A 25,368-nucleotide genomic window follows, 5' to 3' on the forward strand; every position below is an offset into this window, starting at 1 on the left:
TAGAAAAATATGATATGTTTGTTTCAAGTTCAATAAAAAACAAAGATTCAGGTAGAAATGAATTGCTGTTCTTTGGCATATTGAAAATAGATTAATTTGTTTTTAAACAATTGGATTTTTTCTGAAAGACGAGACATCTTACATATTCCAGTAGAAACGTCTTGTAAAACTTAAATGAATAGCCAAACTTTAGAAGAAGAGAAAACAGCCTTTTGGCAAGGTTGGGGTTTTCCTGTCCACTTCGCAGCTCTGTTATATAACTATAAACACTCCAAAATTGCTCAAAAGAATAAAGGGAACAAAACGAATAATGATTATATACCTGATAGAATGAATTTTTTTTCTAAATGCTTTTTTGTTTACACAGTTGCATGTGCTGACAACACCACACAAAAATTATGGAAATTTAATTTTTTTTAACCTATGGAGGACTGGATGTGAAATCATACTCAAAATCAAAGTGGAAAAACACACTAGAGGCAAACTTTAACGTAACATCTTTGAAGCAAGTCAAAATTATATTTAGTAGTGTGTGGTCTCCACGTGCCCATATGATTTTCCTGCAATAGCTGGGTATGCTTCTGATGAGGTGGCGGATGATCACCTGGGGGCGGGGGCTCTTCCCGTACCTAGACCACAGCATCTGTCAACTCCTGGACAGTTTGTGGTGTAACCTGTTGTTGGTGGATGGACTAAAAGATGATGTCCCAGATGTGCTCAATTGGATTCAGATCTGGGGAACAAGCAGTCCAGCCCATCACAGCAATACCTTCATCTGGCAGAAACCCCTGGCACGCTCCAGCCACATGAGGTCTAGCATTGTCTTCCATGACGATGAACCCAGGTACAATTGCTCCAGCAAATGATCTCACAAAAGGGTCGGAGAATAGCATCTTGTTACCTAATGTCAGTCAGGCCATCTTTGGTGAGCACATGAAGAGCTGTGCTGCCCTCTAATGAAATGCCAGTAATGATTACTTACCCATTGACAAACAGTCGCGTTGGATGATGTTGCAGTTTGAGCAGACACATGCACATTTGTTGTCTACTGGAGGTCCTTTTGCAGGGCTCTGGTTGTCCTGTGTCTCCTCACAAAAAGGAGGAGGTACTGGTCCTGATGCAGGGTTGTTGTCCTCCTACGAACTCCTCCACATCTCCTGATGTACTGGCCTGTCTCCTGGTAACGCAGACTCAGCAGACCTGCTCGCCACAGCTCACATTGATGTGCTGTCCTGGATGAGTTGCACCACCTGGGCCACTTGTATGGGTTGTATACGCTGTCTCATCAACCGCTGGAGTGTCAACACTGTATGCATTCAAAACTTTCCAAAAATATCAGCCAGAAAACATGAGGACAGAGAAGTTGTCTGTTGCCTCTTGTAGAACCACTCCTTTATTGGAGGTGTCTTGCAGATTGCCTATTTTTTCCACTTGTTGTCTATTCCAATTAAACAAACCATGTGAAACTGATTGTCAGTCAGTGTTGCTTCCTAATTGGACAGTTTGATTAGGTGTGACTGACTTGGTATAACATTGGATTCAGGTGTCCTTTATATTTTTTAAACAGTGTATATTTCTTTTCTGTGTTTTTGTTCAGAGGAAGCTCCCAGAATCCACTGGTTATACCTGAATGATGGGCTCTGCAAAAACTGTTTCTATGCTTCCAGTGGAGTTAATGGAAAGTGTGTGAAGATATTTATGGATAATATATGTGACTAAAATGAAATAACTTTCCTAAAATACTTTTAGATTAAATCACAAATGATAACATATTTTTGTAAGAACCTCATTTAAATAAAGCAAAGAGCTCTGGTTTAAAGTGGGTGGGGTAAGCCTTGTTTTCCATATGTCATTTGTTTCGCACAGTGAGGCGTGAGATAATTTCTATTAGGAGAAATCTACAGTTAGTGCTCCTCAAAAAACTTGATGACACAGAGCAAAATATAAAATGAAAAAACAAAAATAGAGGAAATGAAGGTGATTCTAACATGTTTGACATGAACTATAACCCCTGTTTTTTCAACTATGAACTATGACCCCAAACTATATTTGGAGGAAATTATGAGATGTTAGAGCTAGTCCTAGATAAAAGTAAGAATACATGTACATTATGAAATAAAGGTAAGATGATCAGAATTTAAGAAAGATTTGGAAGCTCATAAACTTTAACAAGACGGAAAATATGTTCCTCACAGTTATTAATCTCATTCCAGAGCAGTTTTTCATCTCCAACTCCCCGCCAGTTGTGACATTAAATAACAGCAATCAAAGATCAGCACAGAAGTGATATCTGCTGAACAAGCATGAAGTCAGTAGGAAGTCAATCAAGATGATTAAACTAAAAGACAAATCCTCATGATCACAGAGATTTCAAATCTTTTTTATTTTTTGGAGAAAAAGACCAATAGGACGTAAGAAGAGGTTCAATTCAAGATTTAACATAAAAGCCATGAAGAACCTAATTTGTAGGAAGAAATAGCAAAAGAAAATCCATATTTTTTTGTGAATAGTTACATCATGACATTTGTCAGTTTACTTTAAGGTTGAGCTCATGGGATTGTGTCCTCTCTGTGTAGATTGACGACAGATTTTTCTAGGATGAAAAACAGCGACAATCCTGTTAGAATCAGAATCAGAATCAGAGATACTTTATTGATCCCACACGTGGGAAATTTGTTTGTCACCATAGCAACTGACAGCAGAGGGAAAAAAAAGACTTAGAATTAAGTTAAAAAAAGCAAGAACAAGGAAATGTAGCATAAATACAGACATCAAGGTATTATAATTTAAAAAGCTATTTACAGAACAGCGCAAGTAAAAAGATGTGCAAAAGAAATGTGCAAAATAGAAAACAACTAAATAAAGAGATAATAAAAAATAAAAATAAAATGTGCAAAGGTTATCTTTTGCACTGTGTGTTGTTGTACAGGGTTATTGCATTGGGTCTGAATGACTCTTGGTACCGGGCAGTTTTGGAGCGGAGCTGTCTGAGCCTCCTACAGAAGGAGCTCCGCTGTTTGTCCAGAACAGGGTGGAGAGGATGCTCTGGGTTGTCCATGATTGAAAGGAGTCTGTTCAGTGACCTCCTCTCCATCACTGCTTCAAATGTGTCCTGTTTGCAGCCAATGAAAGAACCCGCCATCCTGATCAGCTTGTTCAGTCTGTTGGTGTCACTGACCGCAATACTGCTTCCCCAGCAGACCACGGAGGAGAACAGGGTGCTGGCTACCACAGACTGGTAGAAGATCCCCAGCATCTTGCTGCACACATTGAAAGACCTCAGCTTCCTTAGGAAGTAGAGTCTGCTGCAGGCCTTCTTGTACACAGCAGAACTGTGGCTCCTCCAGCTCACTCTGCTGTCGATAGTCACACCCAGATATTTATACTCCTCGACCGCTTCCACATCCTTGCCCAGGATGCAGAGGGGTTGTAAGACAGTCCTTTTCCTCCGGAAGTCGATCACCATCTCCCTGATCTTGTCCACATTGAGCAGCAGGTGATTCTCTCCAGCCCACTCCACAAATCCGTCCACCAGCCTCCTGTACTCTTCCTCCCGTCCACCGCTTATACACCCCACAACCACAGAGTCATCAGAGAATTTCTGTAGGTGACATGACTCTGAGTTGTGCTGAAAATCTGAGGTGTATAAGGTGAACAGAAATGGAGAGAGCACAGTGCCCTGTGAATTTCAATATGCCATGAATTTCAATATGCCACATGTCAAGGAGTCTATGCTTTCACCAGGGAAGTTTCACATATCCTAGCAACGGGTGGACCAAAGACCAAGATTCTAGTATCATTTGATTATTTTTTTGCTCTCAAATTCCTAATTTATCTGTAATTTTTGAGCACGTTGTCAGGAACTTCCCATGTTTTTTGTTTTTTTTTTCCATTTTGTTGCCACAGTTGAAAATAAAAGAAAACCACTCTAATAAACCATGTGTTGTCATGTTTTTATCTATTTCTTATGACAAGTGATGGTTTAACTTTTAATAATGAAAATGTTCTAGGGTTAAAAAATGAATTTTGTAATGGGGATGCTTGGAATAAATCCTTTAAACATAGTTCAGTGGAGGTTTGTCTTTTGTTTGACTATTGTGCAGGTTTAAGAGCTAATAAAGAAAGGAAAAATACAAAGAGAAAGAAAGACAAATGTTTTTCTTTCAGAGATAAACTCTCACATGTACTTTTCTGAAAATGTCTCAATCCCTAATATTTTACAATTCAACCAGAATATATATATAATCTTAATTTTAAAATGGCTTGTAAGTCTTTTACAAATGTATATTTAGGTATGAGACAATAAGTCAAAATCCTGTTGAAGGTCAGGTGTGGTTTACCTCTGAGTCAGGTCAGGCAGAACCTGGCCCACTGTGCATGGTTGTATAGGTGCCAGAGGGTGGCAGTGTCTGTTCAGTTTACTTCAAAAATAAGGACTTAAAAGTCCTGTTTTGCATCACATGTAATAGTTGATCTTATAAAAAATATAATAATTTAAAAAAAGCATTTAGAATAGAAACTTTCTGTTAGAGTTTCTGCTGTGAAAAAAAGCTCAGCTCAGTGAGGAATGTTTCGGTGTAAATTTTAAGTAAATTATGATGAGTGACCTTCATTATTAATAAAGTAATTTAGTAATTTAGTTTTATTAGTTGACAAATAAACAAATAAAAAATGATTTTTTTTTTACTTTCTAAATGTATAGAAGCAAAATATTATTTACTTACAAAAACTTTTTAGATTTAACTTAATGCTTACCTAAAGGACAAGCAAAGACCTATTTTATTATTTTTATGCAGCAACTATTTATATATGGTGAAATCACATAATCTTTTAAAAAGTGCGCACGTATCACTCATTGGATTTATGGCTATCCGATCTTTTATTAAAAATGTAAGAAAAACTATAAGAACATTTTTAAAATCCAGATAATTTTAATAACTTCTGGGTCAGTGTGAACAAAATTTGGAGAACGTTTGCAAAAAGCAACAAAACAAAACAAAAAAACAGTGAAAAAATCTATTCCACTTTAGGGGAAAGACCAGAATGAGTAGATCTGAACTAGAAAAATTCCAGCTTCTGTGAATTTTGTATTCAGTTCTGTGAAATAATCATTAAGTGAATAAGCAGAGAAAATTGAACTTTGCCAAAAAGTGCTAAACAAAAAAATAACAAAAAAAACCCTCACAAAATCTGCTACAAAATTAGATAAAGGCAAGGCAAGGCAAGGCAAGGCAAGTTTATTTGTATAGCACAATTCGTACACAAAGTAATTCAAGATGCTTCACAAAACAGAAAAATGCATTAAAATCACAATACATCATAGAAATAATCAACGTAAAATTTACTTTAAAAGAAAAGAAAAAAAAAAGTAATTGAAAATTGATAAAGACTAATGTTGATAAATAAATGGTAAAAAATTTTCAAAAGTGATATTCGAAGCATAAAAAAACCCTTGAAAAAGTGGGAAATTTGACCAACAGGAAAGTTAGTATTCACAATAACTGTTTAAAGTTTAAAAAATGTTCAAACGTCTCATTTTCACCAGTCTGTTTGCAGGGCCACATGCCCCCCCCCCCCCCCCCCCACACACACACCTAGGGACAGTTAAGAAAAATCAATTAACCTATATAGCATGTTTTTGGACAGTGGGAGGAAGCCGGAGTCCCCAGAGGAAAACCCATGTGCATGCATGAGGAGAACATGCAAACTCCAAATAGAAAGGTGTGAGTGCTAACCTCTACACCACCATGCATGCACCACCACAATACACCAAAGTGGAATTATGTCACAAATTGGCATGGTCACACAAGTGTTTGGTGATAACTTGTTCTTGCTTGTGTTGGCAGAGCTTTGAGAAGGTGAGGCTGCAGAGGATAAAACCCTTCAAGGCTGTTTTCAGGCTCATCTTTGGCAGCTTTGTATGGTTCTGTAAACTGATTGTATAATTAACGTCATTTGTGAATTCATTTCTAAAGAAAAGATAGCCTGCCAAATCAGCAGAAGAACAATCTGTACCTGGTATTAATACTAGAAATCTGAGTTTAAGCCATGCAGTTGAATGCACAAAGGAACAAGAGTTAAATTCAGCTAGCCTCATGTGTGTTTAATCTTACAGTGAAACCACTGGGGGACGGTAATCCTATGATGAACCGTCAGGGGTATTCAAAGTAAAAATAGACAACACAAGTCCATTGAGAAGTACATGTTTTCCTTTTTGCCCTTTACCATCTGTTTGCAGGTATGTGCCCACCCTGTGTGGACATGACCAGCTTGCTGTCATGTGATCCACAACTAGGTTTAAAAGCTTATGGTCCATTGAAAAGGACACAGTACAGAATTCCCCACTGACCAGAGGTAGAAGCTCACATCACTGGATCTGGGTAAGGCTACTGGCTTTTAAAAAGTCTATGTTATGAATCAGTTTTTAGAGCACTTTACTTTTTGTTTTCGTGTTGTAATGCAAGTGGAATCATTGCTTTATCTCTGCGAGATAATGCACATACACTTTTTCAAATGTGCAGGCTGTGGTGCATCTTTACCATGTCAGACACAGAAGAAACTACACATGAGTGAGTATTCGGTTTTGTCGCTGGAGTGTAAGGACTGGTGTTGTTGATGCCAAAGATGATGCTAGCAAAGATGGAACTTGACAGAAACTATTTGCTGTCTCTCCTTTTTTTGCTGTTTCAGGGGACCACGTAAGTTAGAACAGTGAATTCACACACATAAGGCACATACGTATGAGTTTGCCACTTTGGTTTAGTGAACTTAGCAGCAGATTCATGCATGCAGCATGATAGTGTGGAAGTCTGCTGCTTTCAACACAGCCTGAAGAAAGTGTGTTGTTCTCGTGCTGCATGGGCACACAACAGAAAAGCCACCATTGTTAAATTGACGAAAACTTTCTTTCCTAACTTGAAGTTATTGCATAACCTGATCAATGCATGTCAGAACAATGAAAAGTCTCACTGGGCTTTCTTATGCAGCCGTGATGCTCCATGATTCATTACACTTGAGGTTTACATTTGCATAGTTTTAGTTAAGCTACTGGCTCAACAAAGGTAAGCTACTGGCTTCACCACACAGCTGACTGTATTTTTGGCATGTTGGTGCCACTGAAGAGGCATGTTGCCGCTCCAGCTTTTCTGCCACATTAACGCTTTATCCTCTCTGCCAGTGGCTCTTGTCTGAGATGTTCATCCCAGTAGATTATCCAGTGATCTGTCCTTTCTCTCCAAATAATGAATCGGCTCATCCTTGAAAGATATATGGGGTCACTATTATATTTCTGTCTCTTCTGTCCATGCCGGGCACTGACGTTTGGCTGTTTGTGAAGCTAGGCACCTGTCTCCTCTTCATGGAGTGCAGTTGCTGTTAGTGAGTAGTGACTGTTCTCAAAAGGGGACCTTGGGGAAGGGAAAGGCCTGAGCACAAGGCCCACTTTCAGCTCCAGGCCGATGAGAGGTCTAACTACAGGTTGGGTTACCCTCTTTGGAGCGAAAGAGGTCCTGTTTCCCACAGCAACCACAGACACCAGGAGACTCAGGCTTTTTTCTGCATCCAAAAGAGGCTCAGAAATGTTTGAAAAATGTTGAGCATGATAACATTTAGATCTGACAGCTGTGGGAGAGCTAAAAAATCAGATGAACAAAGCAGCTTCACCAATTCAGTTTTCTCTCTTTCAAAACCCCAGTTTTAATGCCAGTTTTAGTAATTGTTTGGGTTATAAAATAAAAAGAGCAATGCACAACCAAAGTTCAAGTATCAATAGTTGCTTTGGTAGAGCAATTCATGGAAGAAGTTTGGTTGACAAAATAACAAAAACACAAGCCACCATCAGGGGAATAATGATTCAATTTCAACCAAAAAGCAAGAAGCAAAAATAAGTATCAAAGAAAACAAACTAGTCTACTTTATGTACATTTACATTATAGAAGAGCCATAGATGCAAAACCTTAAAAATGTTATACTATAGAAATGTTACTGTCTATGAATTAATAATTACTTTTTTTGCTCACTAGCATTCACATAGTAGTTTTATGATGTGTCAATTTAGTGACTTTTTTTTGTACATTTAGGGCATGAGTCTGCACCTTTATCACTAAAAGAGCCATTTGGTCCAGTTTCTGGCTGACCAAAGACAAGATCTATAAAGTTCCACTTGACTGTTTTCAGAAAAATATGCTTTACTTATATTTTGTGGTCTCATTTATAACCTCTCATTTATAACCTCTCATTTATAACATTTCAATATTTAAAATAATTGAATTACAACAGTTTTTCCACTTTCTTCATTTAAAAAAAATTACTTATTTTACTATGGACAGCAGCACATACAAGTTTATTTTTCTTCTTTTACTGTCGAATATAAAAATGACAACATTGGTGTAGAATCACCTTTTTTATTTATTTATCTCTATGTGTGTTACACTTATTCCAATGATAAACTACTCTGACAATAGATTTATTCTTTAACCATCATTTTGCTCTGTTATCTGACATGTCAAAAATCTAAACATAAATGACAAAACTTTATTAACTAAAATAAATCAACCAATACTACAGAGAAAAACCTTAACTGTTTAAATGGATGGCATTTTTCTTCCGTCACAGAGCCACAACACTGGGGTGAAGGAGCCAAATGTGGCTCTGGAGCCTCAGGTTGCAGACTAATTTAGGAGATATGATATTATGATATGCCATTTATATCATATTATACTAAAAAAAATGATACTCTTTAAAACTAATTCCGTTTTGTGTGTGTCTGTGTGAATTTGTAAAGTATGAAAACAGAGTGTAAACAGACTTCCAAGACCTGTTCAACAATCACACTGTGAACCTTGCTGCATTCTTCTTTTAACCTTTTGGTCTGATCAGTTTGAAATGCGAGCAACACATAAACAAAGACATTCCTGTGTATAGTACAAGTAATCTGATCTCAAAATAGCCACACGTTGCATGTAAAAACCCTGCTAACTGCTTGGTAAGGGACTGTACGTGTTCATGGTAACGGGATCAACAGAGCATGGGCTCATTTTGCATCACAGACCTGTTGAGAGAACTTTGGTCTAAGTTAACTTGTGAAGAATTGATTTTATGACAGAGGGCTGAAAAAAGTCAACAGCTGCTTTATTCCACTGGGTTGGTTTACAGCACATCACTGGAGACATTTTGGATTAAAAGGTGCACCAATGTCAGTGTTTATCGTAGCTGGAATAACTCCATCCTATTCTTGGACATCATGGCAGCTATTCTGCTTTCTGACATAACATTTTTAAATTTAAAATCTTTGTATTTTTGACTAATTGCAAAGCCAAAATCCAACATTTGCTCATTTCCCCCTGTTTGTGCTGTGTATGTATATCTAATCTTGATTTGTCAGATCAGTGCTTCACCCCTTGATGTCTATTGAAGCAATTATGCATCAAACCACATCTACTAAAATCTATTTTCAAGCAAAATCTTCTTGAAAGAAAAAATATAAGGGATTTTTTTTATAGCTGGAAAAAATCCTATGTGGAGGGATTAAGCAGAAACGCAACCAGTCTGAAAGCAGAAAAAGCACAAATTGTATTTTCTGTGACATGACATATTTGTAAAACTGTTCAACAATCTATGTTTAAATTGGAGAGTAAAGGTCCACTTTAATGTCCAATTTAGACAAATCAAGTTGAACTTGTCAGGTTTAAATGGGCTAACACAGCAACAGGTTCATAACTTTTTCTTACATTTTTTCAGCTGTTGTCTAAGTTTTTGGCTTTAGCTCTGCGTCTACTAATAGTTTGGGTACAAACAGAGGTGTTTGGTCCAGTTCATGCTGAGAGCTTTGAAATGGTCTCAGAAGTTGTCTTTAGCAGAGCAGAAAGAATTCTTCCTTCAGGAATATACAACATCAGCAAAAGCGGGACCCGATTGACCTGAAAAACACAATTTCTAGTGGGTGAAGGAGCACATCTTTGTCCTGAGAGTCCTGGGGGTCAGGAGTGGCCCTTGCAGTGCTTTCAGCATTTTTTTTGGTTTCACTTTAGAGAGGATTACCTGAGTTGACTAAACTCCTAGATTAAGTGAGGAATTATCGGACTAATTTAAAACTGTTTGTGTGAATTCGACAAGACAAACCTGTAATGTTTTTTAGTTTCTTCTCACGTCTGTCAGTCAAAGTGTCTGCCCTTAGGCACGGAAAAGTTCTTGTGATGTGCAAGACTTGGTTTTAGGTAAAACTTCTTCTGTTTCAGATTCTGCAGAGGAAAATGGAAATGAAGGAGGTATGTTTTCAAATACACAAATTCACAGAAACATTTTCATTATTAATTGATTTATATTGTCTCACAAAATAAGGATTTTCCTGATTTCCTCTATTTTTTTTCCTGACTTACTGCCACTCAGAAGAGGCTAAACCCAAACTAAAGTAAGAAACACACAATAATGTAACATGAATATCAAGATTATTCACTAAACTGAAAATTCATATTTTTAGCCTATAGCTTTTTTACATGTCCACATGTTTTAACTTGATTCTATGTTTTTGTGGGATTCGTGTGTATGCTTATTTTATCAATATTGCTATTTTTAACAACTGTTTTATTTTATTTTATTTATTTATTTATTTAAATCACTTTGAGGTGCTTTTTATCAGGAAAAGTGCTTTATAAATAAAGTTGCATTTGAACGTAGTTCACTGAACATTTCCATTTGTTCCCTTCTCCATAAGACCTGGTTTTGTGCCGGGCCTGGCACCTCCCAAAATCCCAGATGGAGAAATAGTAGACTTTGATGTGAGTTGATGTCCAAACTTATCAAACCTTCACCTGCAAGCTGCATTTGGGGGTTTCAGCAGATTTAAGCTCACATATCTTCAATCTTCTCAGGACATTCACAGGAAACGAATGGAGAAAGATCTGATAGAACTTCAGTCGCTGATTGAATCGCACTTTGAGAAACGCAAGAAGGAGGAAGAGGAGCTCATCAGTCTCACAGACCGTATTGTATGATCTATCAGATATCTGCCTTTTTCAATATTTAATATCTGAGGGATTGGTTTTAGTTTAATTAAAGTCTCTTTTCTTCTGTTCCCAGGAGAAACGCAGGTCAGAAAGAGCTGAGCAGATGAAGATCAGGGCAGAGAGGGAAAGGGAACGGCAGAACAAACAGGCTGTAAGTGCACCCACAAATGTCATGAAATCCCTAAAAGAATCACAAATTGGTTGTCTAAATCAGTACTTTAAATTCAGACTGACCAAATGGTGGGATTATCTAAATGCATTTTATTTGCTTTTCTGTCCTAAACAAGGAAGAGAAAGCCAGAAAAGAGGAAGAAGAAGCTAAAAAGAAGGCAGATGATGATGCAAGAAAGAAAATGATTCTATCCAACTTAACTTTTACTGGATACAAGGTTTTTGATACAGACATAAAATAAAATAAAACAAGTGAACATGTGGAAGAGGTGTTCACACGTCTCTCTATGCTGCACTATGGCAGACACAGGGTGAGACAAAGAAGCCAACAGAAAGAGAAAAGAAGAAGAAGATCCTAAACGATCGGCGCAAGGAGCTCAACGTTGAACACATGAAAGAAGACCAACTCAGGTACCAACACACACATTGATCTACCATCCTCTGACATGTAAATGCATGACAAATGATCTACTAATGAATTCAGAAAAGCTTTTACGGTCCATTTCAAAGGAAAGCACTGTTTCTGCTTTAATGAGTGTTCTGGCATTTGTACAGAGAAAAAGCAAAGGAGCTTTGGGACTGGATTCGACAGCTGGAGGCAGAGAAATATGAACTTCAATCTAAACAAACAAAGCAAAAGTATGAGGTAAAATCCACTGAAAAATCAGTTTAGTCATTGCTAAAGCATACACAATTAAAACCTGAACGAACCAGAATGCTTAGGAAATTTATTATTAAAATGTTTGAATCCTCACCTATTGGGTCACAGATATAGACTGCTTTTAATTTTAAAAAAAGGCTTGAAAGACTTTTTTTTCTTAGAATGATAAACTGTTTTTTTTTACTATCATTTTGAATTCTAACGTTGTTTCCTGACTTTAAACCTGCTAATAACTGAATTTGGTTGCTATAGATTAATGTACATGTTTGCAACAATAATGCAAAATGACTTGCGGTGAAGGAAGATCTTACAAAGGCCTTTATTGAGAACATTGCCTCTGTTTGACTCATCCAGGTGCAAATACAAAGAATATTATACATTTAAATATGTAGCAGGTCTCTAAATCGGTAAGTTTAGAAAACATTTCAAACTGTTCTTTGTTCAGATTACAGTACTCAGAAACCGGATCAGCGATCATCAGAAAATGTAAGTCTGCTCTGTTGGTTTTGCTCTTTAAAGCAATTCAAACGGTTTGACAGATAACATAAGACATGTTTTTTTCCTGAAACATTTTTAAACTTTCAATCGATATTTTACAATTAAGTATAAAAGTACAAAACTATGACAAAGTTCGAAACTTTACGAATTTAAGAATTGTGGAAAATCAAACCTAATCTGTAAAATTTTGCTTTGATATTAAAAGTTTTAAATTCTCTTTATTGAGGAGAAACATTTTTTCTGTATTTTGTCTTTCTGACTGTGCATATTTTACAAATAGTTTTTTTTTAAATAAAGTATTTATCTTATTTTTTATCCTTTCCTTAGCAAATAAATTTAAAAATCTTGTATACATATAAAGGGAAACTTCTCATTTTCTCAGTGGAATAAATAATAGCTCGTAAATTCACGTAAAAATAGTTTTAGAATTATTTATTACAAATATTGTGTGGTGTTTCTATAGTTTCCACAGAAAACAAAGTAAGCTTTCAGGACAAATCTGTGCTGACTAACTTTATTCTCAGTTCAAAGGGAAGAAGGAGCAAGCGGGGGCTGAGAAAATGACATCTGACATTCGCTGAAGGGAAACTGGCACCATCAGACATCCAAGTCTCACTAGAAACGCTGGAAACTGCATACTAATGTCTCTGAATCGTTAAAACGTGCAGAGAACCAAGTTCCCATGGTTCAAATATCACTGCTTGTTCTCCAAAGGTTTATAATTGAAAAAGCCTGAATGTTCATTCAGTCTAGCCGTTTTGCAAAAATGTTTCTGTATTTTGGCAAAAACTAAATAAAATAAGTATTCAAAAAGGAAGTGTAGGGCTTGTCCATAAATGTTTTTGATAAGGACTGTGAGTTGTGTTTGAAGATGAGCACCTACACTATATTTGACATGGTCTCATACGGCTGACATGGCTTTATATTTATTTAATTTTACACCAGTTACTTAAAACTTTTTCCAAAAAATAAAATCCTTCTACAATGTAAAGTTTTTTGTAGCATTCATAATCATTCATGTTAAAAGTTTTCTTTTTTTCCCGGTTTTATTGACAAGGCTGAGTAAAAATGGACACAAACACTTACAAGCACACATCTTTCAGCTAAAATTTTAAATACAAACAGAGTTGGTTGTTCCGAAGGCTTCATCAAGTTAAATATTACCCATGAGTCTGAAATTTCCACTGAGCTGCTGTTGGATTAAGAGGTTATAAACGCTCTTATCTGATCAACCATTACAAACACAGTGAGTAAGAGCAGCAGTTGCAGTGTCTGAGTACTGATATTCATGCATCACACAGAGACTCTATCGGGGTAAATCAAAGAATTAGAAAAACCACACAACCTCTTTAAGTTTACATCCAAACTTGGAAAAATGTGAAATAAAGTACGGTAATAACATGTTAATGCTTTACGACAGACTGAGACAAGGGACTGTTCTGCAAATTTCTTTCATGTTTATTGGAAGAAAAAGATTATTTCAAGATCGTGTAGTTAACCAGACACAAGCATGTAAAATATTCCTTCGTAGGCTTACACATCTGAAGGTGGAGTTTCAGCTCTCCAAGTACATGTTACATGAATCCTCATTGACAATATTAAACAAAAGTTTCAGTGCAAAATACAATCCATAGGTTTGACTGAGATGAAACATAAACTACCTATGAAAAGATACACACGAATACAAATGACAAACCAGTAAGAAACTCCATTGCTGCCACGTCTCGAAGTACCTTCACCATTGTATCTACAAAGAAAACAAAATCTCACATTTGTACAGAGATTTACAAGCCCTGATCCATGAATGCATTGTACAGAGCACAAAGGTAAATATGTCAACTGTCCTTCTGAAATGAGAAAGGGAGCCACTTAGGTTTCTGATGTGCAGGCGAGCGACTCTTTGCAGATTCTTAATCAACAATTTGGGCTGATCTGTAAGCCTCCATGGTGATGTCATTGACAAAAGTGGACTTGGTCATCCCTTCCTGTAGGAAAAATAGAATAATTTGAGGTCATGTAAAAACTAATTAAAGTGACATTATAATTGTCTGTCTAGTTCAGTATATTTAAGTTTCCGATGGTCTTCTTCCCTCTGTGTTTCTTCATAAGTAACCGACTGGTTTCCTCGGCTTTATCACTTTTACTTTCATGAGATCAACGCCGATTGTTTCTCTCCAGGTTTCTCACAAATACCCCAGAGAGGTGTGGACCTTTGTGTCAGATGTCAGAGACACACCCAAACCCTGACAAGTCTTGGCACTTACGCGTAAACTGTGACTCACCTTTTTCAGGAAGCTTTGCAAATCTTTATCTGACCAGATTATGTAGAGAAGAATACTTGCAGCTTTTTTGGACTTTGGCATAAATCTTAGAAAAAGCACAGAACATTAAAAGTTAGATTTCAGATTAGACTAAGGAACGTTTAGGACATATCTATAACACAGTCTGCTTTAGACATATTTATAAAGAAAACTGTTTGTCTTTGGGACATGCCAGCTTACTGGTTATTGCTTAAGCCAGTCAGTGATTTTATGAGTTTGTCTTTCAAATACTTCTTGGACATCTTGGGTTCCTTTGTGATCAGGCAGCCGGCAGTCTGACAAGCCAATGCTAAGTTGTCATCAGAATCATGTGCTCCGCTGGGACCTTGTCCGATGAGATCCAGCAGTTCTGGCAGGGCTTTGACACCTGTAGAGACAAAACCAATAAAGCAGTTGGGACTGTTTCTCAAACACTTGTAAAACTGGCATTGCTGCAGCAACATAAGGGCAAAGTGCCTGGAAGCCGTCGTCTCATTACTAAATCAATTTCTATATTAGAAGCTTATAAACCAGATGTAAAATTAGAGTTTGGACTTTTTTCTTACCAATGGTACTTTTCAAGTCTGGGTTTTTCATCATGTAGTTTATCAAAGTCAGAATGTTCTTCTGCAAATTTACTTTGCTTGACCTCACAAGGGGGCTGAGGATCTTCATGCCATCCAGTTTCTTCACAATAATGTGACTTACAACATTGGAGACCTGAAAAAAAACACACCAGAAAAGCTCCTGAATTCACAAAATTACTGTGTGCAAACATTTGCATGGCTCTTTAATGTGATTCAGAAATGTTTATTTAAAAAAAAGAAATCAAACGTTCATAATGTTCTGAGAAATACTTTTAATATTTTCTGAGTAACATGTTCTCATTACTGCTTGTTTTAAATTTTAAGCAGTTCACCAGCTGGCTGGAAGCTGTAAAAACTGTAGATTTTTGTTAAAAACTGCATCTGCTTTCAAGCACATATATTTGGTTTATAGGAAATATTAAAGTCTCATGTGTATATGCTAAAAATACATAGGCAGAAACGTTCGCCCTGCTTTGTCATGCCTGAGCGTTTCATTAGAAAATGATGACTCATCAACCTTTTCTTTTTTTGAATTGTGTGGTTACACATATTTCATGCCTGAAATATTTTCCAATTATGTACAAAAACATTCTTCAAGGTTTTTTTTTTCTTTCAAGGTGATGCTACTTATAGAGTCCAGGATTTAATGATACTGACCACTTCATATTTTGTTTTTGCAAACTTAAGATTTCCAGTGTTTACTTTTCAATTGGACACTATATTAATTGTAGGCATAATTAGAGGTTTTTGAGAGTTTGGGACAGCCTCAGAGCTTTTCTTTAGCAACGGAGAGAGAATGCTTGCTTCAGGGACCTAGTGAAGCCGATATAGTAGGACATTCCTGAACAGAACCTGCACTATTGAGCATTTTAGAGTGAAGAATTAAAAAAAACAAAACATGTTTACGTGCAATATTATTGAAAGTAAAAGGATAAAAAGAATATTCTACAAATTAAAAGTTTTGGTAACTTATATTCAACTCTATGATAATTGCTGCGTCTTGATCAGAACACTGACAGGTCAGGCCAGCTTTCATGACTTAGTTACTAAAAATCCTTCAAGGGTATTAGCAATTTAGATTCAGGAATGAATCTTTTCTCTATCATTTGTGTCCCGAGGAGACAGTGGCTTTTCTAGATATCACAGTTGCTGACATAAAACTAGGGGTGTAAGAATTATTTGATTTCACCGTTTAGAGGATTTCTATTCCTGCTATTTAACCAGATCGATCTGTCTGAGGCAAATCGAACTATTCCATTTCAAATTTGTTTAAAAATGAAACAAATTGATTATTTCGATACTGGAAAATACAATTTGGATTGAGATATGGTAGGTTTATTTACTGTAGCTATAACGTAAAAACGACCAAGTGCATCACGGCGGACAACATTGTGATGACAGCAAAAACTGATCAAGTCATCATTCCAGTCCAATGTGTGGAAACACTTTGAATTTAGCAAAGACATGTGACCATACAGTCTGGTAGAATGTTTTAATAATGTTCTGTTTGTATTATGTTGATGTAGAAAAACAACAGTGGGCTGAACTTTATGAAACTAAAATGAGAATGGATTTACCATTAATTCGTTTTTACCTGTTTGTTTGTACACATATTTAATATACACTTGATTATCTTGCGAGAAATAATCTGGAAAACTTCACCTGCACTGTTCAGTGCCCAGGTATTTATCTCTGAGTCACACTGGTTGAAGTTTTGGCTAAAGATGTCCTGGATCCATTTTAGGTTAGTGAATCATTAAAGCACCAACCAAAACAAATCAAAATGTAACTTTTATTTGTCTCCATTTGTTGTTTCAACTGAAAACAATTAAGAAAAAGGTGGTAAATAAGGTCTCAGTTCTTACGGTGCCTTCTTGTGCGGTCAGATTCCGCATTGCTCCACAGCACGCTTCCTGTGTTTCTTCTCGCTGACTTGTTTTAAGCAGAGACAGGTAACTTGACAGCGTTGTGGAGTGAATCAACCAGCCAGCCCCGCTAGCCTGTGATTCCTCGACAACTGGGTAGTCAAAACAAGGCTGTGTGAAAAAGATGGGGAAAAGTGCTTACTCTAACACATCAGCGCACACTGTTAAACAGAAACGCTCTGCAGAAATGCAGCATTCCTTTGAGTAAATAAGGAGACTCATTTGAGATGATGTTGCTAGACAACCGTCTAAACAAAGGCTTTCCCTTGGTGACACATTCTGCTTTTAAAATAACTGGGTGTGCCAACATGTTGTGGCCCACGTTCAAAATCGGTAGGACAATTTCAAAACAAACTCCCAGAGTGCTAAGCCTCACTGTCACTATGACTCACCTAAACTGTTATTATAACAAGAAAAACGTCTAGACAAACTGAAAGAGACTTCAGTGGAACTTTGATAAAATGTTACAGACCCACTTCAGATGAAAATCTTGTGATATTTTTCTCATAATGGAGAGCATATATAAAGAAAATTCAGCTAAAAATTGCAATTCTGAGTATTCTTTATTAATTGTTGTAAATCAGGGGCAGACGCAGACATGCAGTTGGAAAAAGCTCCCTGCTGCGCTCCATTCTGATGCATCCCCTTGAAGACGACTAGATTCATGCATGTCTTCATTTTCATCATCCAAGCTGGCTCAAAACTGTACGGCTGCACTGGCATTGTGAGGCTGAGGTGTGAGGCTGTAAGCTAGCAGGACAGAGTGTAAACAGATGGATGACGGTCAGTAGGGCGGGCTTTACTCTGCACCAACTGTCCCGTTCACAAGTCAGAAGTGAATTTATATTGAACTCCTGCCGCTCTACAGAAACTATGTCTTAGAAAATGGTAGTTTTTTTTGGCCAAAAACAGCTTAATCCTAGCTAACGGACCACTGGGAACATCTTTAAAATAGATCCAAAGATGATCAAAGTGGGACTTTTAACATTTGGGCAGTGGTTTTATTGTAAATCAAGCACTCACCTCAAGCTCGGGCCCTTTGTTTGGTGAACTAAAGCAGCTCATAATGCTGGTGTTGTCCTTCGGGGTCGGGGTGTTGGCCAAGGTTAACATCCTACTGAACAAACCTGGAGCCTCTTTTTCCAAATTGAACGTCAAATTATGCAGCACGCCCACACAGTTTTCCACAGACTGGGCACACAGGGAGGAAAAGAATGGGTAAAAAGCATCAAACTTAACCAAAGCGATACATTCTAGTCTCAAGCTTTTATTTTGTAATGTTTGTGTTAAAGCAACAGTAGACTTTAATTCATAATAATATAAATGGAGAACATTGTATGTATTTTTGTTACCTCACTGTATGAAGTGTATAAAGGATTTCACTGAGCTTCTCTTAAAGTTACTCAAGCTTCAGCTGCATTTGTTTATCTTCTTATCCTGTCTTCATTTACCTAAAGGTTTTGAATATTATTGCGCCCTAGAAAAGATACTTGCAGTACCTTACAAGAGCAACTATAATTGTTTCTTCTCACCAGATCATTAGGTCTTTCTGCAGACACGCATTTTTTAATGTAACTGACTAAAGAATTGATCAATTGGGGTTGTGTCCTCATGGAATGTCGGCTGTTTCCCCGAGCACTGCTGAGGTTTCTGTGGATCAAAAACAAGCTTATTTAATGCACTGATGATTTAGAGAATTAATACAAGCCTGAACACTTCAAATAACAAAAGTAAATGCCAAGTGGTTAATTCTTTTAATAAAATTATCAAAGTTATATGGCTAATATCAGTGTCGACATTATAAATTGATTTAATTTCAATTCACAAGTTCACGATTCAATTCAATTCTGAGGAGTTTTTTTATTTAAAACCAATTGTATTTGGCAATAAAGTAAAACCAGTAAATACTATCTTAATAAATGAAGATCTTTCATGAATGAAATTATAATGCATTAAAAATTAGTGAAAGCATGTCTTTGTCTTAATAAAAGCAAGAATTACTGTAATAAATCAGTTTGTGACTGTAATAAATACATTTCTTCGATAAAAATCAACACAGTATGGATTAAACCATTTTGGCTCAAGACAAGGACACATAAATGTTTTTTCGATAAAGGATGAAATAGTAAAATGAATGTGGCTACACTTAACTGAAAGATCAACTGTCAAACTAAATTGCTGATTATTTTCCCTAATGGGCAAATCACAAAATACAGATCTTCTGTAGTGAGATTTCCTGCCAACCAACAACAGAACAAACAACTGAAAAGCACTTCTGTTCATTTATATTATTCTGCTCAAAGAGAATAAATTCTGAAAGAAGACAATCATTGGCCAAAGTCATGGTATGCGCTCTGCTTTAGCCATGTATTATTTTATTGTTTGATTTACCGAAGACATCCTGTAGCGTGATAAAAGACATCGGAGTCCCGTTCTGAGCTTTTGGTGTGGTTGGCTGTGTCAGGCGAGATGACACGTTCCATCAAGACAGGGAGAGCACTTTTCAGCAGCTCAGGTCTCAGGTTGTCTGATGAGGACAAATTCCACAAAAGGCCTGGAGAGAAACAGAGAAACGTGAGCTGCTCGGTCCATGCCTTCATTCCACACTGATTCACTCTGAAGTTATTAGTTGACATTTTGTCTTGATATTAAACATTGTCAGAACATTTTCTTTTCTCAACCTGTTTTTTTTAATCAACATGCATGTTTCTTTGCCTGTGGTAACACAAAATGTAACTACATTTTCAGCAGGAACTTTCAGCCACAAAAATCGAATTAAATTTGATTGCAATATTTTAAAATCTTTGAGTCACGTAGTTGACCCACATGGGAAAGTGTTCCCCAAAGGGCAGCATTGTGTTTCTCAAAGTGCCAGGACCAACAGGATTGTGTTACACTTCACACTGGCACTCTCTGTCTGACTTGTTGGTTTGGTTTTGCTGTGTGCATGCATGTATCAGGGTGAGCCCAGATTTCCCTCAGTTCTAACATGTACCTGTTAGCTGTTTGTGCAGGTCAACAGAGTCTGACGCTTTGAGCTGCTCCACAGCCTTTGTGATGCCTCCGCAGCGATGGATCTCCTCCTTATTACTGTCACTTTTAAAAGACAAGTTACGCAGCGCCGCAGAGGCCGTCAGACTTACTCTGGCGCTGGAGCTGCACATCAGAGCTACTAGCGCCGGGATGCCCCTCAAGTGTAAAACCTGTAACGTAGAAAGGTTTTAGGATTAACTACAGGGAAACTCGTGAGTTCAAAAACAAGAGCAAATACTTAAAAAATATTCAATACTACGTCTACTACATTAGGCGTTGGTTATTTTGTAGGGGTGTTTGAAGCCACGATTCCAGTGTCGTGGGAATATGGAGAGAAAAAAGTCTTCCTGGATTTTTGTGTGTGTGTGTAATACTTGATTTGTAACTTGTGCCTGCCTGTTTGTGTGTAACTTTGGATTTGTGTGTGCGTAAAACTTGATTTGTAACTCATATCATACTTCGTGTACTGTGTACACTCAAATGTCGAAAACGTACAAATACAAAATACAATTTACGCTCACACAACTTGAAATTACAGCAGAATATCTATGTACAAATTCAAAACGGCTCCTACGCATACATATCTTTAAAAGGTACACACAAATAAATCGCCTGATAAAAACAGACAAAACCACAAAGTGGTGCATACTATTTAAAGATCTGTATGCATAGGAGCCGTTTTGAATTCCTATATAGTTTTAAGATGCTTTAATTCAAAGTTGTGCGTAAATTGTATTTCGTATTCGTAAATTCTTGATATTTGAGTGTACATATGAATAGAAATGTATTGTATGAGTTACAAATCAAGATTTACGCACACAAAAAACCAGTGAGACTATTTTTTCTGCATATGGGAATTTCCCTAGATGTCTGTGTGGAAAACTGTACATCAATACTGACTAGATTAGAAAATAGGCATTGCGTTTGAATAGAATTTTTTTTAAATTTAAATTAAGTTTGTATAAATCATCCAAGTTTTAACTATCAGAACACAAATAGTCTACGTGAAATGTTAATACTTATTAGGTTTGTACCTCAGCAAAGGGAGGACATCATATTCTGCGTAAAAATTTAAAAAGAAATTAGTAAAGGTGTGTCTAAATTGTATTAAAATCCAGGGCACTAGATAGTGTTTTAGGGGTTAGGGAGCCGCAACGGAATTCAGACATTAGCCAATAAAATGCTTTTATTTTGAAAAAAATCTAAAAGGTGTTTTGTATTAAAGTTAAAGTAAAGTTTTTTTTGATCCAACTGTTTACTTCCTACATGCTGCTGCCAACAAAATGCTCTCCAAATCCTGCCTACGCCTAATTAATGTGTGTTTCTTACTCAGCATTACACTCAACTTTTAATCTCAGTAACAAAAGGACACACCTCATCTGTGTTACCGTTTTCTAAACTTTCACACACAGCTCCTGTTCTGCAGATAGACTAAAAAAAATCACTTAAGCTACTCTAATGGTTTTTAATTAGCTTTAAATAAAACAAGTTTTCTGTTGTTGAAACATAACCAATCGGGGCATCTCTTCAGACACAGTTGAGATCATAAACATCTTTTTAGAAAACCACAATGTATTTGTTTGTGCAAATGGCAAATGGCAGTAAACTCTAAAATACATATGGCGGACTAATTTTGGCAATTGCCTATAGATCTTCAATTATCCCAGGTAAAGGTGCTTCTTAAGCAGAAATAATGAGATAAAGTGAAGACATAAAAAATGAGGTGAACTACCTCCTCTTTAGCGTTGTCATCAGTATAGGTTCTGTGCTGGATGTAGGAAGTGCCGCAGTACTGATAATGCTCATTCTCACTGCTGAGAAACTCAACAGCCTCCTTCATGGTAATATCTGCGATGCCACTGTTTCCATTCATCCTGTGAGGAATTACAAAAATATTAAAAGTCAACTAAATAAATAGAAGCATAACATTCTGATTAAACTTATATTCATGAGACAACAGAAGAATTGGAACCCTGTTGGGTTATTTTCCACTAACCCAGAGTGTCCTTTGCTCTTGGACGTAGATTCGATCACAGAAGGTCTTGACTGTGTTCTGTTGACGTTAGTCTTACTGTAAATGAACTGGCCATTCATTTTGGTCTTAGCAGAGCCGTTTGCAAGATGCAGAGGCTGAGGATGTGGGATGGAGCCAGTGATATACTGACTGGTGCTCCTCTGTGCCAAGTAGTTGCTGGTTTTGGAGACGTTTCTCTGTGGCGGGACAGTGGGTTGTACCACGGAGCGCCGGCAGACCAGATCCGGCTCGCTGCGACTGGTGTTTCTCTGCCCCACTGGTGGGACATCCCCAGGGCCATAGCGTCTCTCATGGTGATAGGCAGACGCATATTTTTTGGCAGCGGACACTTTGGCACTGTTGGCTATCTGTCTGTTAATGTTTTTCTCAAACATGTGCTGCAGAGTCAAGAGAGAAAAAAATAGTTTGCTGTATAAAGTATAAGCAGCCACAAAAAACACAATTTCAATTCAAGTTGCAAAAGATTATTTTAGTATAAAACCCTTTGGTGCAATGACTGGCACCTCATTTTAGAGGGTTACATCTTTCTTTAATTTTTTTTTCTTTCAAAGATTCTGGGTGATCTGTAAACAGCTTTTGCACATTAAAAAATTTTATTTCATGTAATATTTATCTATTTCAGAAAATCTATTACTTTTTCAATTAAAAGTTAAAGAATAACACCCATATTATGAAAATCTAATTTGTAATTTTTCTAGATTTCAACATATTTTCACATAAGAACTAAAATGAGAGAAAACATAGCTGTATAAACAATTGGACCTTTCAGAAATCAATCTACATCAAGTCTTTGGCAGAACAGGTTTGTGGAAGAATTTCACTAAAAAGAGTGAATTTCTGTGGGTTTCCATAGAAGCTTTATGAAGGGCTGTTCTGCACATCAAGCGGAAAAACAATACAAAAGCCCCTCTGTTGTGTCTGAACTCCTTATACACTCTCAGATGGACGTTTGTAGAAGCAGAAACGTTTTTCAATAGGAGAAGATTTCCAGCAAAAAGGAGGAATTTTTCTGCAAAGTCATAAATCATATGTTGGTTGTAAGCATTTTATGGCCCTTCGGCTTGTCTTGTTTTACACAGAATAATCATGTTTAAAGATTTAACAACAGGAAATGGAATCCAAAACATTTTAAAGCAACAAACTAAAAAAATAAAAATCACCTCGTGTTATTACATATTACATATTACATCCTAGAAGAAAGGGGTCATATTTGAAAACAAAAAACATTTCTGAAAGTTAAATAGCAAATAATTAAAAAAAAAATTGACTTTAGACATTTACCATTCTGTAAGGTAACTTTGTGTAAATATATCATAAACTGAGTAAAATTGTTTTTATGCAAAATAATAGGCACTTATATATCTAAAAATGATTATATAAGTGAAATGCAGCTGTTTAGCACATACAGTGACTCCAACAAATCAAGGGTAGCTCATATTTCTCCCTATCTAATCTAAACTGTGAATAATTTATAACTTTATGAAAACTTATCTTTAAGACAACAAAAAAGATCATTTGTTATTCACTGCAGGCTCTCCACTCATCAACGAAAAAAAGACCATATGTTTCACACATCAAACAAATTTCAACTCACACTTTTTGAGTATCCATTGCCATAAAAGAGGCTTCCATTGAACGAAATCGACTTTGCAGAATCCACAAACACAGAGTCATCCAAAGGGCCTGGGGAGAAATGTCAGCTTTTATCAGGTGTTATCTTATGTACAGAACACATCTTATTAGAAGCAGAAGATTTATTGTCTTTGAAAGGAAAAAAAGATCATGGCAGTAAAACTTTATGACCTTTTAGAGTAAAGTAAAGAGAGAGTAAAGAGACAAGGGACAGAAAAACTATAGATTTGACAATCGGCAGCAGCATATAAGCAGAGTTTTCTTAACATTTAACGCGACAATTATATATTGAAAAGATAAATTTTTAGTTTATTTGTGTGCAAAAATGTTTTGTTTTTCTTTTTCTAAAACCATAGCACTAAATAGACTTGACAAAACAGCGGTGGCCCTGCAGGAGCCCCGTCCTGCTCTTACTGGTTGGGGACAGAGGCGCAGATCCGCTCCTGCTGCTGCTGCTGAGGAGCCTGGACTTGGTCCTCCTGACCGTCAGCACTTGCTCCCGGACCCGCTGCTCCCCCGTCAGCTGCTTGTGGCGGGACGGCAGAGCCAGCGACGTGTCGTCCACGTTTACCAGCGCCGTGACACTTTTCAGCGCGTCCAAAGTCGACATGTTGACCTGCGTCCGGACGATCTGAAAATGGAGAGGCGGACGGGAGTTTGTGCCGAGTGAGGGAAAGAAAAAAAAAAGAAAAAAACAGCGCACCTTGCCCTGTCCTGCGCCAAGAGGAAGACCGCGCCCAGGAAGACACAATAGACCTGAAAGACTGGACTGCCGCTCACTCTCGTTTTCTGTCTTTCTTTCTGCGTGCCTGGACGCATATGTCTATAGAAGCAGCTATGGTGGAGTTTCTACTGTAGAACCAAACTTCCTGACTGACTGCTGCCATTTTTGGAACGTCTGCACACAAGTGGAATTAAGCACCAGTGAAAAACTATGCATGAGCCAGCCCTAACATAATACTTCAGTAGAGAGAGAATACACGTTCACAATGGTGGACATGTATTATTTAACAATTGACTTGATTGATGAATCGATTTCTATTGCTACCATCCAACCAGATCGATCTGTCTGAGGCAAGTTGTTATTCAAATCGACCTATACCATTATAAAAATCCTTCAAAACGAAATAAATGTATTATGTCAATATTGGAAAATACTAGGCATGTAATGATTAATCGATGAACCAATTTCTATTCCCACCATCCAACCAGATCTGTCTTCGGCAAAATGTTCATTGAATTTATTGACCCATACCAAAATCAGAGAAATCCATATTATAATACGGATACAATAAAGTACCATTTAGATTGAGTACGTGATTAACCTAAGTTTGATATATTACTAGTGAGAGATGTGTGTGTGTGTGTTTCTGGTGTTTGTCTTGTTTTATTTTTGATTTGATCAATTTGAATAAAGCCCTTAATTCCATGCAAAAGCAATGAAATGTGCTGCGGTTGACTCTGGAAGCTCTTAAGATGATTGTGCAAAGGAAATATTAAGCATAAAGTATTCTAAACATTCT

General features: G+C 36.9%; 2 protein-coding genes across 3 annotated transcripts; one reads left to right on the plus strand and one right to left on the minus strand.

Moving 5' to 3' along the window:
• Window positions 1–6,280: 6,280 nt before the first annotated feature.
• On the plus strand, window positions 6,281–13,150 carry LOC101170422 (troponin T, cardiac muscle). 2 transcript variants are annotated; one of them, XM_078947193.1, is made up of 12 exons: window positions 6,281–6,380; window positions 6,522–6,569; window positions 10,236–10,265; window positions 10,387–10,408; window positions 10,712–10,775; window positions 10,869–10,985; window positions 11,077–11,154; window positions 11,291–11,392; window positions 11,479–11,585; window positions 11,730–11,820; window positions 12,281–12,321; window positions 12,858–13,150. In XM_078947193.1, exons 2-12 carry the CDS (start codon window positions 6,566–6,568, stop codon window positions 12,895–12,897), a joined length of 696 nt encoding a protein of 231 aa, XP_078803319.1. In that variant the 5' UTR covers window positions 6,281–6,380; window positions 6,522–6,565; the 3' UTR covers window positions 12,898–13,150. The 2 variants fall into 2 exon arrangements, with proteins under 2 accessions (XP_078803319.1, XP_078803320.1); XM_078947194.1 differs by having other exon boundaries at window positions 10,390–10,408.
• A 620-nt stretch (window positions 13,151–13,770) lies between these two features.
• On the minus strand, window positions 13,771–24,757 carry LOC101168700 (plakophilin-1). The gene is made up of 13 exons (XM_023954930.2): window positions 24,260–24,757; window positions 23,808–23,896; window positions 22,175–22,590; window positions 21,911–22,052; window positions 20,141–20,348; window positions 19,537–19,699; window positions 18,678–18,795; window positions 18,169–18,336; window positions 17,086–17,256; window positions 15,200–15,353; window positions 14,835–15,021; window positions 14,616–14,700; window positions 13,771–14,318 (listed from the first exon to the last, which is right to left on the minus strand). The coding sequence occupies exons 1-13, from the start codon at window positions 24,453–24,455 to the stop codon at window positions 14,244–14,246; spliced, it is 2,172 nt and encodes a 723-aa protein (XP_023810698.1). The 5' UTR covers window positions 24,456–24,757; the 3' UTR covers window positions 13,771–14,243.
• Window positions 24,758–25,368: the final 611 nt, after the last annotated feature.

Source organism: Oryzias latipes, chromosome 5 (genome assembly GCF_053564925.1).
Source record: "Oryzias latipes strain Hd-rR chromosome 5, Olatipes_Hd-rR_3.1".
Classification (NCBI taxonomy): domain Eukaryota; kingdom Metazoa; phylum Chordata; class Actinopteri; order Beloniformes; family Adrianichthyidae; genus Oryzias; species Oryzias latipes.

What these genes read in the sequence shown, in the direction of transcription:
- LOC101170422 (XM_078947193.1), top strand. An exon ending in GGAAAATGGAAATGAAGGAG is followed by an intron (nt 10,266 to 10,386) that starts GTATGTTTTCAA and finishes ACTGCCACTCAG; the next exon opens with AAGAGGCTAAACCCAAACTA. An exon ending in TCAGTCTCACAGACCGTATT is followed by an intron (nt 10,986 to 11,076) that starts GTATGATCTATC and finishes TTCTGTTCCCAG; the next exon opens with GAGAAACGCAGGTCAGAAAG.
- LOC101168700 (XM_023954930.2), bottom strand. Translation starts at nt 24,455, where the DNA reads ATGTCGACTTTGGACGCGCTGAAAAGTGTCACGGCGCTGGTAAACGTG. An exon ending in CCTGCACAAACAGCTAACAG is followed by an intron (nt 19,700 to 20,140) that starts GTACATGTTAGA and finishes GTTTCTCTCCAG; the next exon opens with GCCTTTTGTGGAATTTGTCC. An exon ending in ACTGGCTTAAGCAATAACCA is followed by an intron (nt 14,701 to 14,834) that starts GTAAGCTGGCAT and finishes GCTTTTTCTAAG; the next exon opens with ATTTATGCCAAAGTCCAAAA.